The sequence below is a fragment of the Mustelus asterias genome, chromosome 25 (assembly GCF_964213995.1).
Source record: "Mustelus asterias chromosome 25, sMusAst1.hap1.1, whole genome shotgun sequence".
In the NCBI taxonomy this organism is placed as follows: Eukaryota; Metazoa; Chordata; class Chondrichthyes; order Carcharhiniformes; family Triakidae; genus Mustelus; species Mustelus asterias.
The window spans coordinates 41588398-41605443 of NC_135825.1; the positions used below are offsets into that span (position 1 = coordinate 41588398).

Below are 17046 nucleotides of genomic sequence, written 5' to 3' on the forward strand. Positions count from 1 at the left end.
TAGATCGTTTAACAGCTGATCTAACTCGGTGATCAGCCAGTGAACTGAACACCTTTAGGCCCAACCCAGCAACCACCACTCACTCCAACCTGATCACCATTCTAACAAAAAATGCACTAGGAAAATAATGGTACAATGACTAGCACTGCTGCCTCACAGCACCAGAGACCCGGGTTTGATTCCTGGCTTGGGTCACTGTCTGTGCAGAGTCTGCACATTCTCCCTGTGTCTGCGTGGGTTTCCTCCGGGTGCTCCGGATTCCTCCAACAGTCTGAAAAAGTGCTGGTTCGGTGCATTGGCCATGCTAAATTCTCTCTCGGTGAACCCGAACAGGTGCCGGAGTGTGGCAAATAGGGGATTTTTGCAGTAACGTCATTGCAGTGTTCATGTAAGCCTACTTGTGACGAATAAATAAACTTTAAAAAATCTATTTAATTCCATGTTGAGTTTGAAAGGAACAAACAAGAACCTTAAACTTACAAACATAGCTATGAAGGGAAAATTGCTTAATTGGATAAATAGACAAAAAGATAAAGTGAGAAATATTTTAAAAATTCAAAGGTACATTCCATTGAAAAACAAAAACTCAGCACTCAGATGGTTTTAGATTAAAATACAAAGTTTATAATGTTCAAAGAACTGGCAAAAGTCTGAGGATTGGGTCTATATTGGAAACCAGCAAAGAGCCAGTAAAAAAGGTTAAGGAAAAAAATAAAATATGAGAGTAAACTGGCCAGAAATATAAAACCCGATTGGAGGAGCTTCTTTTAAGGATATTAAAAAGAGCGGAGCTAAAATAAATTTGATCTCCTCGAAGCAGAGGTAGGAGAAATTATCATGGGGAATGAGGAAATGTCAAAGGCACTGAACAAGTATTCTGTCTGTCTGTAGAAGACAAGAATTGCATACCAGAAATAGAGGATAACCTGGGGACTAAAAAGTGTGTGGAAGTTAAGGTAATTGATATCAGTAGACAAAAAGTATAGCAAACTTAAAGGATTATATCTAGCAAACTCCCAGGACTTGTGGCTATAACTTGGGGTTTTAAAAGAGATAGCTACAGAGATCGTTGATACGCTGTTTATGATTTCCCGAAATGCCTTAGATTCAGGAATAGCCCCATTAGATTGGAAGTTTGGAAATCTAACTATGTTTTTCAAGAAGGGAGGGAGAGAGGAAACAGTGAACTACAGGCCAGTTAGTTTGAGGGAATATGCTAGAATCTATTATTAAGGAAACTTTAACAACGAACTTCAAAAAGTATAGTATGATTAGAATAAGTCTACCTTGTTTTACAAAAGTTCAATCATGTTTGACAAATTTATTATTAGATTTTTGAGTGTGTAACTCGTAGGATAGACAAAGGGGAATCAGCAGATGTAGTATGTACCTGGATTTCCAAAAGGCATTCAGCAAAGTGCCATACAAAAGGTTAATAGGTCAGTCTTTGGGGGTAATTTATTAGCATGGATAGAGGATTATTTAACAAACAGGAGGCAAAGAGTGGTCATAAATGGGGCACTTTCAAGTTGGCAAGCTGTGACCAGTGAGTTGCAAGGTTCAAAGCTGGGACTTCAGCTATTTACAATCTATATTCATGACCTGAATAAAGAGACAGACAGATTTGCTAATTATACAAAGTTAGGTGGGAAGATGAGAAAAGAGACTGCACAGAGATAAAGACAGGTCAAATGGGTGGCAACACAATTACAGATGACGTATAATGTGTGGAAGCTGGTCATAAGAATAGAAGAGCAAAATATTTTTAAAGGGTGTGAAACTTGTAAACATTGAGGCTCAGAGAAATTTGACTGTGCTCATAGAAGGAATGAGAAAGTGAGCATGCAAGGACATGGAGCTATTCGGAAGGCAAATGGTGTTTACTACGAGGGAATTGGAGTGCTGCAATAAAGAAGTCTTGCTATAATTAAACAGAGCTTTAGTGAGATTGCATTTGCGGTACTGTGTTCAGACTTGGTCTCCATAATTAAGGTTATACATGCGTTGGAGGCGGTACAGCAAAGATTCACCAGATTGATTCCTAGGATGAGAGAATTATAATGAGAGGCTGAGTAAATTGGGTTTATATCTCCAGCTCAGCAAGCTAGAGGCTTACTGCAGATACGGTTGTTCGGAATGCAGTGCATTTCAAAGATTCTCCACATGTTGCACTCATGACATGCCAATGTCTGTCGCAATGTCTGTCGAATGTTAATTATTTAATTAGTCAATTAGTAACTAAAGTAGTAGAAAGTTGCACTCAACTAGCTCGGAGATAAAGGAAGACGACGCACCAACTACTGGAGACTGGAAAAAACTGCACCAAATTCCCTCGTGAACCAAATTCCTGACTTCATATTTGATCTATAATCACACTCAGGCTTAGTTTCCTCTTTGTGCAGTTTGCAAAACAGTCTGTTTTTACAGAATGCTGAAGACTCACTCCCAAGCTACAATTCTAGCTCAGCATCCTGACACAACAATTAAGTCCCACTTAAAGTTATTGGAATAAAAGGGACAGGAGCACCATGAATATGAAATTGGATGCTGTGGTAATATAATCATGGCCTAGTTTTAAGGCTGATTAAATTGGATATCCTAAATTAAAGAATTGGGCATATTAAAATCAAAACACAGTCAAACCTCCGGCAGGCCAATTGTACAAATACACAAACATGTCTGGGCCTGACCCATCAAAGGTCGTTGCACTCTACTGAGACCCAGCAGGAGATCATCGCACCCCATTGAAATGCACCGGCCTATTGTTAGAAGCCCAGATTGGTCCAGACTTTCTGTCATCAAGAGTTCCTGTAGATACCTTATCTGACAACAGGTTACATGTAAGCAACAGCTTGGAGATGGGGTGGACCCTGGTGTCGTGTCAGGCAGACATCAAGAAACCTACTGGGTATTGGAACCCCCTCCTGGGACCTCATTGGCCAGAAGCCAGAGAAGTTTCTGGAAAGGCAAGCAGGCAGGGGGATAAAGGTACACATCTCAGATACACCAGGAGCGAAGGCTCGATGAGGGAGGCGACTTTGACCATCGGAAGACTGACCAGAGAAGGAAGGAAGGAAGAAGCTGCCATCGAGACACACCTTTGTGACAACGGATCAGAGGGACTCAGAGAATTGAGCCTGCAGTTCAACCAAACCATCTTTGCGGGTAGTATACTTGAATCTGGGATATCCTCTTGTTTTATGTGGGTAATTTAAGGGTTAATAGTGTTATTATTAATAAACTTATTGAATCTTTACTTGTGTTTGTCCTTTGTCCATCTTGCAAATAAGGGCACCGGGGTAAAACCCTGGAGTAAGCAAACTGGTCGAAAGTATCTGAGAATTAACAGGTACAACAATGCGTTACAGGAAGTAAACAGTGGTGGTGAACAGTTGGACTGAGCAGATTTATACTGGAGTTCCCCTGGAATCAGTAGTAGAACCCCTGTTCTTCCTGATACATATTAATGACCTAGACCTTGGTGTACATGGCACAATTTCAAAATTTGAGAATGATATGAAACTTTGAAACATGAGAACAGTGTAAAGCTTCAAAAGGACACAGACAGATTGGTGGAATCAGTGGACAAATGGCAGATGATGTTCAATGTGGAGAAAGTTGAAGTGATTCATTTTAGGATGAAGAATGCAAGAGGTATAAAATAAAGGATACAATTCTAAAGGAGATGCAGAAGTACGTGGGTGTATACGCGCAAACATCATTGGAGGTGGCAGGTTGAGAGTGGCAATAAAGCATCCTTGGTTTAATCATAGGGGCACAGAGTACAAAAAGGAAGTTATGTTAAACCCACATTAGACATAGCTTTGGCCTAAACTGGAGTATTGTGTCCAGTTCTGGGCACCACACGTTTAAGAAGCATTAGAGAGGATGCAGAAAAGATTGATGAGAATGGTTCCAGGGATGAGGAATCTCAGCTACGTAGAAAGATTGTTTGTAGCTGAGACCGTTCTCCTTGGGAAAGAGAAGGTTGAGGGGACAGCTTATATAGAACTCTTCAAAATTTTAAAATCATGAGTGATATGGACAGGTATATAGGAAGAAACTGCTCCAATTGAAGTATCGAGCACGAGAGGACACAGGTTTAAGATGATTGACAAAAAAAAGATAGCATGAGGAAAAATGTTTTCATGCAACCAGTGTTGGAGGCAAGGTCAACTGATGCTTTCAAAAGAGAATTAGATCATTATCTGCAAAGGAAAAACTTGCAGAGCTATGGGAAAAGGCAGAGATTAATTGAGGGGCAGCAAAGACAAGATGAGCTGAATGGCCTCCTTCTTCACTGTATTCTATGATTCTACACATATTCCTTCCTATTAGTTCTTACAGGGACAGAGAGTATTTTCTCACCCCTTGCTTTCCCAATTCTTTCAGTTTAACTGAAAAGTGCTCTCAGGCACCCCACCAGTATTTATATTTCAGGCAGTCGAGTGGCCTTAGGCAACATTTCCTCGAGTATTTCCTCTATTTTTGGTTGGAAATAACTTAATTTCCATTTGCTGCTTCAGAAAAATTGTTGAGTTAGCAATATCTGCATTTAATATCTTGTCAGTCAAAGGTACAAGTCATCACATAATCATATGCCATGGATTTGGCATAGAATTTCTATACTTACTCTTCTTCTCATCATCTTTAGCTTCCAGGGCATCAGTAACTTTGGAAGACCATTCATCATATATTGCTACATGCAATTTTAATGCATTCAGAATTGGATAGAGATCATCCAAGGCATAGCGATACCTGGATGGGAAGAGGTAGGTTAAACTCAGTAAAGAATAAGAAGGGGAGTCATCATAAACACAACTTTTATAGATTGGAAAAATTCATCAACTTCGCTTCCAGTTTCCACCCCTCCATTACCTTCACGTGGTCCATCTCAGGCACTTCCCTTCCTTCCTTGACATTTCTGTCTCCATTTCCGACAATAGACTATCTACCAATATCCATTACAATCCCACTGACTCCCACAGCTATCTGGACTACAGCTCTTCGCACCGTACACCCTATACGGACGACTCCATCTCTTTCTCTCAGCTCCTTCGTCCCAATCGCATTTGTTCCGATGATGCCACTTTCCAAAGTGGTGCTTCTAATATGTGCTCCTTCTTCCTCAACCATGGTTTCCCACCTACAGTTGTCGACAGGACCCTCAACAGCGACCCTCACCCCCTCCCCGAACAAGGATAGAGTCCCCCTTGCTCTCACATTTCACCCCACCAGCCCCCGCTTGCGAAGCACAATCCTCTGCCATTTTCGCCAACCCCAGCGTGATGCCATCACCAAACATATCTTTCCTTCACTCAGCATTCCGCAGAGACCACTCCCTCTGGGATAACCTACTCCACTCCTCCACTATACCCAACACCTCTCCTATCACCCATGACACCTTCCCAAGCAATCGCAGAAGGTGTAACACTTGCCCCTTTACCTCTTCCATGCTTACCATCCAAGGTCCACAACACTCATTCCGGGTTAAGCAGTGTTTCACTTGCACCTCTTTCAATTTGGTCTATTGCATTCGCTGCTCCCAATGTGGTCTCCTCTATATCAGAGAGACCAAACGTAGACTCGGTGATCACTTTGCTGAGCACCTCCAGTTTGTGAGCAATCAGGACCCTGACTTTCCTGTTGCTTGCCATTTTAACACACGATCCTGCTCCCATGCCCACATGTCTGTCCTTGGCCTGCTGCAATGTTCCAATGAAGCTCAACGCAAACTGGAAGAACAGCACCTCATCTTCCGGCTAGGCACTTTACAGCCTTCTGGTCTCAACATCGAATTCAACAATTTCAGATAATTAGCTCAACCCCCACCTCGACCCCTTTGATTTCATTTCATTTTTAACTGTTCTCTACCTTTTACTTCTTTATTGTCTTTCTTTATTTTTCTTCCCCCCTCTTCCCTCCTATTTTATCCCCCCTTTCCTTACCTTTTCTCCCCCTTTTTCTCCATTTTATCTCTCTCCCACCCATTCCCCCCACGCCCTCCCAATATCTTCATCTGCCACAGCTTACCCTCTGATTTCAGCTTCTCTGCTGTTCAGTCATTCACACCTTTTATTCTCTCTATAGACTCCCATTAGCAGCCTTTCCCCTTGTTTTTGTGGCTATGACTCATCTTTCATTCCCTCACCCTGCATTATAAATATTTCCCACTTTTAAGCCTTTTAGTTTTGACAAAGGGTCACCTGGACTCAAAATGTCAGTTCTTTTCTTTCCTTACAGATGCTGCCAGGCTTGCTGAGATTTTCCAGCATTTTCTCTTCTGGTTTTAGTTTGCTGGTGAAACTTGTTATTCAAACCATCCGAAATCTATGATAGTTGGTTTATTATGTTAGAATATTACAAGCTACAACATTGTTGTATTAACTACAACAACATGCTTATATTTATTGTTATATATTAAATGTATCAAATATTATCACTGAAAGGGTAACACAGCTAAAGTCAATAAAAATAACTTTCCACATGACCTTGTCACCATTACAAAAACATGCAAATTGTACCTTTTTCCATCATCATTGGCATTTGCATTGGCAAGACTGAAGACAAAAAATATCAAGTTCAGGCACTAATCAGGAGCATCGTGAGAATGGAACTACTGTCCTCTGCAGCAAGTAGGGCTCATCAATTCTATTCAATAATTTTTTGGTTTTAGAAAACAACTGAGCCTGGAGCAAGGACTTGATAGGATCTGGATATATTATACAGGTGGGAGATGAGTAAACAAATTGTGTTCTAAAGTTTGTGTTCTATTGTGTTCTAAAGTTTAATTATTAAAGTCACAAGTAGGCTTACATTATCACTGCAATGAAGTTAGTGTGAAAATCCCCTAGTTGCCACACTCTGGTGCCTGTTCGGGTGCACTGAGGGAGAATTTAGCATGGCCAATGCACCTAACCAGCACGTTTTTCGGTCTGTGGGAGGAAACTGGAGTACCCGGAGGAAACCCACGCAGACACGGGGAGAACTCCACGCAGTGACCTAAGCTGGGAATTGAACACTGGCCCCTGGTGCTGTGAGGCAGCAGTGCTAACCACTGTGCCACCATGCCGCCCACCATGGTGCCACACCTCATGAGTACATATATGCTTCTCAAAAAACCAAGTAGACGGCAGGCACAATGGATTCAGAAGGGGAAGTCCTGCTGACCAATCAATTTCTTTGGATGGCAAGAGCTCAAGTGGATGACAGAAGACCCAACTGACACATTGTTAAGGTTTTTTGGAAATCAAGATGCAAAGTTCCACATGGAAGGTTAGTTAAATTCAAAATTGCAAGGAACTCGAGGTAAGCCTTCAAAATGGATAAGGCACTGGCTGAAGGGTAGAAAGAACTGAGAAAATGTCAAAAGAACTCTGTTGAGATAGGAATGACACAAAAGTTGGTGCTGGAACCAGTATATAATTTGCATAAATGAACTGGATTCTGAAATTTGGAGATGATACCAACTAGGAGGTTATGAAGACAGAAGCTCAGAAATTACCAAATGAGTTGGACAAAATTTGCCAATGAGAATAATGGCTTATGTTATATAATGAAGCCCAGTACAAATTACAACATTTTGGAAGGAAAAATAGGAAATGCTTATTCTTTGTACATAGTGCTGAAACAGCCGTGAAAAAAGAGCAAAAAGTTCTGGTAAGCATGGCGCTGAAACTCCAATTAATAGAGCAGCAATCAAGAAAGTCAACAGGATATTCAAAATACAGTTAGAAGAGTAGAAAACAAAGAACAAAGAAAATTACAGCACAGGAACAGGCCCTTCGGCCCTCCAAGCTTGCACCGAACATGCTGCCCGACTGAACTAAAACCCCCTACCCTTCCGGGGACCATATCCCTCTATTCCCATTGTATTCATGTATTTGTCCAGAAACCCCTTAGATCGTATCTACTTCCACTAACTTACCCGGCAGCGAGTTTCAGGCACCCACCGCCCTTTGTGTAAAAGAACTTGCCTCGTACATCTCCTTTAAACCTTTTCCCCTCGCACCTTAAACCTATACCCCCGAGTAATTGACTCTTCCACCCTGGGAAAAAGTTTCTGACGATCCACTCTGTCCATGCCCCTCATAATCTTGTAGACTTCTATTGCCGCTCAACCTCTGTCGTTCCAGTGAGAACAAACCAACTTTCTCCAACCTCTCCTCATAGCTAACGCCCTCCATACCAGGCAACATCTTGGTAAATCATTTCTGTACCCTCTCCAAAGCCCCACATCTTTCTGGTAGTGTGGCAACCAGAATTGAACACTATATTCCAAGTGCGGCCTAACTAAAGGTTCTATAAAGCTGCAACATGACTTGCCAATTTTTAAACTCAATACCCCGGCCGTGAAGGCAAGCATGCCATATACCTTCTTAACTACCTTCTCCACCTGCATTGCCACTTTCAGTAACCTGTGTACCTGTAGACCCAGATCCCTCTGCCGATCAATACTCTTAAGGATTCTTCCATTTACTGTATATTTCCTATCTGTATTAGACCTTCCGAAATGCATTACCTAACATTTGTCCAGATTAAACTCCACCTGCCATCTCTCCGCCTAAGCCACCAACTGATCTATTTCCTGCTGTATCCACTGATGGTCCTCATCGCTATCTGCAAATCCACCAATCTTTGTGTCGACCGCAAACTTACTAATCAAACCTGTTACATTTTCCTCCAAATCATTTATGTATATTACAAACAGCAAAGGTCCCAGCACTGATCCCTGAGGAACGCCACTTGTCACAGCCCTCCATTCAGAAACGCACCTTTCCACTACTACGTTCTGTCTTCTATGACCGAGCCACTTCTGTATCCAGCTTGCCAGCTCACCCCTGATCCTTCTGCACCAGTCTGCCATGAGGGGCCTTGTCAAAGGCCTTACTGAAGTCCATGTAGACAATATCCACTGCCCAACCCTCGTCAATCATCTTCATCACTTCCTCAAAAAACTCGATCAAGTTCGTGAGACATGACTTCCCCTTCACAAAACGATGTTGCCTCTCACTAATACGTCCACTTATTTCCAAGTGGGAGTAAACCCTGTCTCGAAGAATCCTCTCCAATAATTTCCCTGCCATTGATGTAAGGCTCACTGGCCTGTAATTACCTGGATTATTCTTGCTACCCTTCTTAAACAAAGGAACAACATTGGCTATTCTCCAATGTTGACCTCCTCTGTAACCAATGAGGATACAAAGATTTCTGTCAAGGCCCTAGCAATTTCCTCTCTTGCCTTAGTATTTTGGGGTATATTCCATCAGGCCCTGGGGACTTGTCTACCTTAATGTTTCTCAAGAACCCCAATACCTCCTCCTTTTTGATCTCAACATGACTCAAACTATCTACATACCCTTTCCCAGATTCATCATCCACCAAGTCCTTCTGTTTGGTGAATACTGACGCAAAGTACTCATTTAATACCTTGCTCATTTCCTCTGGGTCCATGCATAGATTCCCTCCCCTGTCCTCGAGTGGGCCAACCATCTCCCTGGCTATCCTCTTGCTCTTTATAGGTGGATAAAAAGCCTTGGGATTTTCCTGAATCTTGGCGGCCAATGATTTCTCGTGACACCTTTTAGCCCCCCTTACTCAAGTTTCTTTCTACTTTCCTTGTACTCCACACTTGCTTCGTGTGTTCCCAACCTCCTAGCCTTGACAAATGCTTCCTTTTTCTCTTTGACTAGGCTCACAATATCTCTCGTTATCCAAGGTTCACAAAACTTGCCATACTTATCCTTCGTCCTTACAGGAATGTGCCAGTCCCGAATCCCTATCAACTTACACTTGAAAGCCTTCCACATGCCAGATGTTGATTTGCCCTCAAACATCTGCCCCCAATCTACATTCTTCAGTTCCTGTCTAATATCGTTGTAATTAGCCTTCCCCCAGAACAAACAAAGAACAATACAGCACAGGAACAGGCCCTTCGGCCCTCCAAGCCCGCGCCGCTCCCTGGTCCAAACTAGACCATTCTTTTATATCCCTCCATTCCCACTCCGTTCATATGGCTGTCTAGAGAAGTCTTAAACGTTCCCAGTGTGTCCGCCTCCACCACCTTGCCTGGCAGCGCATTCCAGGCCCCCACCACCCTCTGTGTAAAATATGTCCGTCTGATATCTGTGTTAAACCTCCCCCCCTTCACCTTGAACCTATGACCCCTCGTGAATGTCACCACCAACCTGGGGACCCAGTTTAGCACCTTAACTTGAGAACTACACTTATCTTTATCCATCAGCACCTTAAAGCTTACTCAATTGTGGTCACTGTTCCCGAACTGCTCCCCAACTGAAACTATGACCACCTGGCCGGGCTCATTCCCCAATACCAGGTCCAGTATAGCCTCTTCCCTAGTTGGACTACCTACATACTGTTTCAAGAAGCCCTCCTGGATGCGCCTTACAAACTGTCCCATCCACGTCCTTAGCACTAAGTGAGTCCCAGTCAATATAGGGAAGTTAAAATCACCCACCACAACAACCCTGTTACTTTTACACCTTGCCAAAATCTGCCTACATATCTGTTCCTCCATCTCTTGCTGGCTGTTGGGCAGCCTATAGTAAATCCCCAACATTGTGACTACACCCTTCTGATTCCTGAGCTCTACCCATATTGCCTCGCTTTATGAGCCCGCCGAGGTGTGATATTCTCCTTAACCAATAGTGCAACTCTCCCACCCCTTTTACATTCCCCTCTATCCTGCCTGAAACAATTGTATCCTGGAACGTTAAGCTGCCAATCCTGTCCTTCCCTGAACCAAGTCTCTGTAATAGCAACAACATCAGAATTCCAAGAACTCATCCAAGCTCTAAGTTCATCTGCCTTACCTGTTAAGACTCCTCGCATTGAAACAAATGCACTTCAGTCCACCAGACCCTTTGATTAGTAATCCCACCCTGCCTGCTCTTCCCCCAAGTCTTACTGGCCCTACTCTCTGGTTCCCCTTCAGTTAATTCACCTTTGCTTTGGTTCCCACCCCCCCTGCCAAACTAGTCTAAATCCTCCCATGTGACACTAGCAAACCTCCCGGCCAGAACATTCATGCCTTTCCAGTTTAGATGCAACCCGTCCTCCTTCGACAGGTCCCATCTGTCCCGGAAGAGACCCCAATGGTTCAGATATCTGAAACCCTCTCTCCTATACCAGCTGTTTAGCCACGTGTTGAACTGCACTATCTTCCTATTCCTATCCTCACTGGCACATGGCACAGTGAGTAATCCTGAGATTACAACCCTCGAGGTCCTACTTTTTAACTTTCTACCTAACTCCCTAAACTGCTGCTGCAGGACCTCATCACTCTTCCTACCTATATCACCAGTACCAATATGTACCACAACGTAGAATGCAACATGTATTCAAATTTTCCCCAGATTGCAACTTGGGGCAGGTTTTTCCAGCCCTGACATGGGCAGGCATCATCTCAGACAGGATGGGAAAATTTGAAGAGCTGTTGGGGCTGGAAAATCTTGTCCTCAAATATATTGAGGCTCTTTGGTACAATACCAAGGAGCTTAAGTTGAACAGAAATTAAGGTGAATCAGGAGTAAACTCTCCGCTATCTAGGATCACCCACAGAATAAAGGGTTGCTGCAGGAGTTTGACAGGGTGATTGCCTTGCCCCAATCATCTTCAATTGCTTCAATAATTACCTCCATTGAAAGGTTAAAAGTGGAGATATTTGCAGTATTCTGTTCTATTCACAATTCTTCACGATACTGAAGCAGTCCTTCACCACATGCAGCAAGATTTGGTCAGCATTCACAGGTTCAAAATAGTAAAAGGTAATTTTAGGATGGATTGAGAAGGCAGATTGCACAAATTCACTCAGGAGGTTGAGGATGCATGCCTCATACGTTTAGCACAGTCCCAAGTCTCTCAACTAGATCCCTAAGTTCACACACAAGGCAGCTATTCAATCATGACAGCCAAACAGGCTTTCCAGGAAGTCTTGCAATCTGTGAACTACCTTCCAGAAGGGAGAGAGGCTTTCCAGGGTGTCTTGCAATCTCTTTCCCTTCTGGAAGGTAGTTCACAACTGGAGATAGTAGAAACTAACTGTTGGGAGAAGGGTGTACTTGCATTTTCTATGTCCCATGGAGAAGACTGTGGTAGTCTTCAAGTGCCATTGCTGATGTCAGTCACTACTACAGCTGAGGTGATTGAAAATAAAGACACCTCCATACCTAATTCTGTCTAATTGTACTTCTCCTTCACCTGTCAAACTTTTGACTGAGAAGGTTCAGATAGCATTAAGCATGCACCTTTTTTCACTCCTTTCACAACAATCCAAACCTTGTCCCTTTTTATTTCAGATGCTCAAAAACTGGAAGATCCCAAGGCAGTGAAGGAAGAGCAAAAAGAAATCAAAGATGAAGGGTGTCATAGAGAACCAGTGTCATTAGGGCACAGTAGGAGCTATCTATTCTGCCCATCAAGTCCATGCTGGTTTTCTGTAGATCAATGCCATTTGCTGGTTCTATACCAGTAACCCGACAAGTTTATTTCCTAGGAGTGCCATCCATTTCCATATGAAATCATTGATCGCCCTCCCATTCTACCACTCTCCGGGTAAAATAGTTCCTGCTCGCAACCCGCTGTATCTCTCGCCGAAAGCCTAAAATCTGTGTCCCGTGTAAACCATCAGCTCATGGGTAAAGCTTTCTAATGTCTTCCTCAGCTAAACCTGTTATCATCTTGTACATGTCTGCCAAATCTCCAATCAACCTTCAAGGGGAACAACTCCAGCTTCTCTTGCTGCAAAAACCCTTATCGCTGGAACAAATCTGTTCCTCTCTATCTTGCCTAAAGCATCGAAATACTGGAATGCTAAGCTGCCAGTCCTGCCCTTCTTTCATCCAAGTCTCCATAATTGCCACAACATCACAGTTCCATGTTGTCATCCAAACTTTTAAGTTCATCCGCCTTACCTGTCTTACTCCATGCGTTAAATCAAACACAACTCAGACCATCTGTCCTGTCATGTTTTGTAGACTCTCGTGTTTTTATATATATATATACATATTATATGTATATGATTTGGAGGAAAACGCAAGTGGTCTGATTAGTAAATTTGCAGATCTTACAAAAACGCGTTACACCTGAACTACAAGGGGACCAATATACTTGCAGGGAGGTTTGCCAGTGTTATTGGGGAGGGTTTATTGCAGGGCGGTGGGAACCAGAGTGCCAGACCAGATAGTGGAGTGGGGGTGAAAATAAATGATGTTAATAGTTCATGCAAAATCACAAATAGAAGGGTTGTGTGGGGTGGTAATAATCTTCTGAGGTGTGTCTATTTCAATGCCAGGAGTATTGTGGGGAAGGCAGACGAGCTGAGGCTGAGGATTGATACATGGAATTATGACATTATAGCCATTAGTGAAACTTGGCTACAGGAGGGGCAGGACTGGCAGCTCAATGTTCCAGGGTTCTGATGTTTCAGATGTGATAGAGGCAGAGGGATGAAGGGTGGGGGAGTGGCATTGCTGGTCAGGGAAAAAGTTACAGCAGTGCTCAGGCAGGACAGATTAGAGGGCTTGTCTACCGAGCTATATGGGTGGAGCTGAGAAATAGGAAACGTATGACCACATTAATGATATTAAAGGTATGACCACATTAAGGATAATTATAGACCACCCAATAGTCAGCGAGAATTGGAGGAGCAAATCTGCAGAGAGATAACAGACAACTGCAGGAAACAAAGTTGTGATAGTAGGGGATTTTAATTTTCTGCATATAGGTTGGTACTCCCATACTGTTAAAGGTCGAGACGGGTTAGAGTTTGTAAAATGTGTTCAGGAAAATTTTCTAAATCAATACATAGAGGTACCAACTAGAGAGGATGCAATATTAGATCTCCTATTGGGAAACGAGTTAGGACAAGTGACGGAAGTGTGTGTATGGGAACACTTTGGTTCCAGTGATCATAACGGGCGGCATGGTAGCACAGTGATTAGCACTGCTGCTTCACAGCTCCAGGGACCTGGATTCGATTCCCGGCTTGGGTCACTGTCTGTGTGGAGTTTGCACATTCTCCTCGTGTCTGCGTGGGTTTCCTCCGGGTGCTCCAGTTTCCTCCCACAGTCCAAAGATGTGCGGGTTAGGTTGATTGGCCATGCTAAAATTGCCCTTAGTGTTCTGAGATGTGTAGGTTAGCGGGATTAGTGGGTAAATATGTAGGGATATGGGGATACGGCCTAGGTGGGATTGTGGTCGGTGCAGACTCGATGGGCCGAATGGCCTCTTTCTGCGCTGTAGGGTTTCTATGATTCTATGATTTCTATAACGCCATTAGTTTCAACTTCATCATGGATAAAGATAGATCTGGTCCTTGGGTTGAGGTTCTAAACTGGAAAAAGGCCAAATTTGAAGAAATGAGAAAGGATCTAAAAAGCGTGGATTGGGACAGGCTGTTCTCTGGCAAGGATGTGATTGGTAAGTGGGAGGCCTTCAAAGGAGAAATTTTGAGAGTGCAGAGTTTGTATGTTCCTGTCAGGATTAAAGGCAAAGTGAATAAGAATAAGGAGCCTTGGTTCTCGAGGGATATTGGAACTCTGATAAAGAAGAGGAGAGAGATGTATGACATGTATAGGCAACAGGGAGCAAATAAGATGCTTGAGGAGTATAAAAAATGCAAGAAACTACTTAAGAAAGAAATTAGGAGGGCTAAAAGAAGACATGAGGTTGCTTTGACAAACAAGGTGAAGGATAATCCTAAGAGCTTCTACAGGTATATTAAGAGCAAAAGGATAGTAAGGGATAAAATTGGTCCTCTTGAAGATCGGTCGGCTATGTATGGAACCAAAAGAAATGGGGGAGATATTAAATGGGTTTTTTGCATCCATATTTACTAAGGAAACTGGCACGGAGTCTATGGAAATAAGGCAAACAAGTAGGGAGGTCATGGAACCTATACAGGTTAAAGGGGAGGAGGTGCTTGCTGTCTTGAGGCAAATCAGAGTAGATAAATCCCCAGGACCGGACAGGGTGTTCCCTCGGACCTTGAAGGAAACTAGTGTTGAAATTGCAGGGGCCCTGGCAGATATATTTAAAATGTCGACATCCACAGGTGAGGTGCCGGATGATTGGAGAATAGCTCATGTTGTTCCGTTGTTTAAAAAAGGCTCAAAAAGTAATGCGGGAAATTATAGGCCGGTAAGTTTGACGTCAGTAGTAGGTAAATTATTGGAAGGAATACTAAGAGATAGGATCTACAAATATTTGGATAGACAGGGACTTATTAGGGAGAGTCAACATAGCTTTGTGCATGGTAGGTCATGTTCAACCAATCTATTAGAGTTTTTCGAGGAGGTTACCAGGAAAGTGGATGAAGGGAAGGCAGTGGATGTTGTCTACATGGACTTCAGTAAGGCCTTTGACAAGGTCCTACATGGGAGCTTAGTTAGGAAGGTTCAGTCGCTAGGTATACATGGAGAGGTAGTAAATTGTATTAGATATGGGCTCAATGGAAGAAGCCAGAGAGTGGTTGTGGAGGATTGCTTCTCTGAGTGGAAGCCTGTGACTAGTGGTGTACCACAGGGATCAGTGCTGGGTCCATTGTTGTTTGTCATCTATATCAATGATCTGGATGATAATGTGGAAAATTGGATCAGCAAATTTGCTGATGATACAAAGATTGGAGGTGTAATGGACAGTGAGGAAGGTTTTCAAAGCTTGCAGAGGGATTTGGACCAGCTAGAAAAATGGCAGATGGAGTTTAATGCAGACAAGTGTGAGGTATTGCACTTTGGAAGGACAAACCAAGGTAGAACATACAAGGTAAATGGTAGGACACTGAAGAGCGCAGTAGAACAGAGGGATCTGAGAATACAGATACATAATAACCTAAAAGTGGCGTCACAGGTAGATAGGGTCATAAAGAGTACTTTTGGTACATTGGCCTTTATAAATTGGAGTATCGAGTATAAGAGTTGGAATGTTATGGTGAGGTTGTATAAGACATTGGTGAGGCCGAATTTAGAGTAGTGTGTGCAGTTTTGGTCACCTAATTACAGGAAGGATATTAATATGGTTGAAAGAGTGCAGAGAAGGTTTACAAGGATGTTGCCGGGACTTGAGAAACTGAGTTACAGAGAAAGGTTGAATAGGTTAGGACTTTATTCCCTGGAGCGTAGAAGAATGAGGGGAGATTTGATAGAGGCGTATAAAATTATGATGGGTATAGATAGAGTGAATGCAAGCAGGCTTTTTCCACTGAGGCTAGGGGAGAAAAAAACTAGAGGACATGGGTTAAGGGTGAAAAGTTTAAAGGGAATATTAGGGGGGGCTTCTTCACGCAGAGAGTGGTGGGAGTGTGGAATGAGCTGCCGGATGAAGTGGTGAATGCGGGCTCACTTTTAACATTTAAGAAAAATTTGGACAGGGACATGGAGGAGAGGGGTGTGGAGGGATATGGTCCAAGTGCAGGTCAGTGGGACTAGGCAGAAAAATGGTTCGGCACAGCCAAGAAGGGCTCAAAGGCCTTTTCTGTGCTGTAATGTTCTATGGTTCTAGTAGCGGATAGTGAGGAGGATTGTCAGAGGATACAGCAGGATATAAATCAGCTGGAGATCTGGGCCGAAAGACGGCAGATCTCAGAAAAATGTGAGGTGATGCGATTTGGAAGGTCTCTTGCAGAAGGAAAGTATACAGTAAATAGTTGAGCCTTTAGAATTATTAGTATACAAAGGGATCTAGGCGTGCAGATCAACAGTTCCCTGAAGGTGGCAAACTCAGATGCACAAGGTAGTCAAGAAGGCATATGGCATGCTGGCCTTCATCAGTCGAGACATTGAGTAAAGGAATTGGAATATCATGTTGCAACTGTATAAGACTTTGGTTAGGCCACATTTGGAGTACTGTACAATTCTGGTTGCCACACTACCAGAAGGATTTGATGCATTGGAAAGAGTGCAGAAAGGATTTACCAGGATGTTGCCAGTTTGGAGGATATGGACTATGAAGAAAGGTTTGATTTGATTTATTGTCACATTATTAGCATACAGTGAAAAGTATTGTTTCTTGCGCACGAGACAGATAAAG

General features: G+C 43.0%; 1 protein-coding gene across 2 annotated transcripts in view; it reads right to left on the reverse strand.

The window, feature by feature from the left end:
• Positions 1 to 17046, reverse strand: part of LOC144511903 (lysine-specific demethylase 5B-like) — a 371069-nt gene that overhangs the window by 167444 nt on the left and 186579 nt on the right. For both annotated transcript variants that reach the window (XM_078242346.1, XM_078242347.1), the window contains exon 15: positions 4634 to 4758. In XM_078242346.1, the coding sequence (XP_078098472.1) occupies positions 4634 to 4758 (125 nt within the window). The remainder of the gene's footprint in view (positions 1 to 4633; positions 4759 to 17046) is intronic.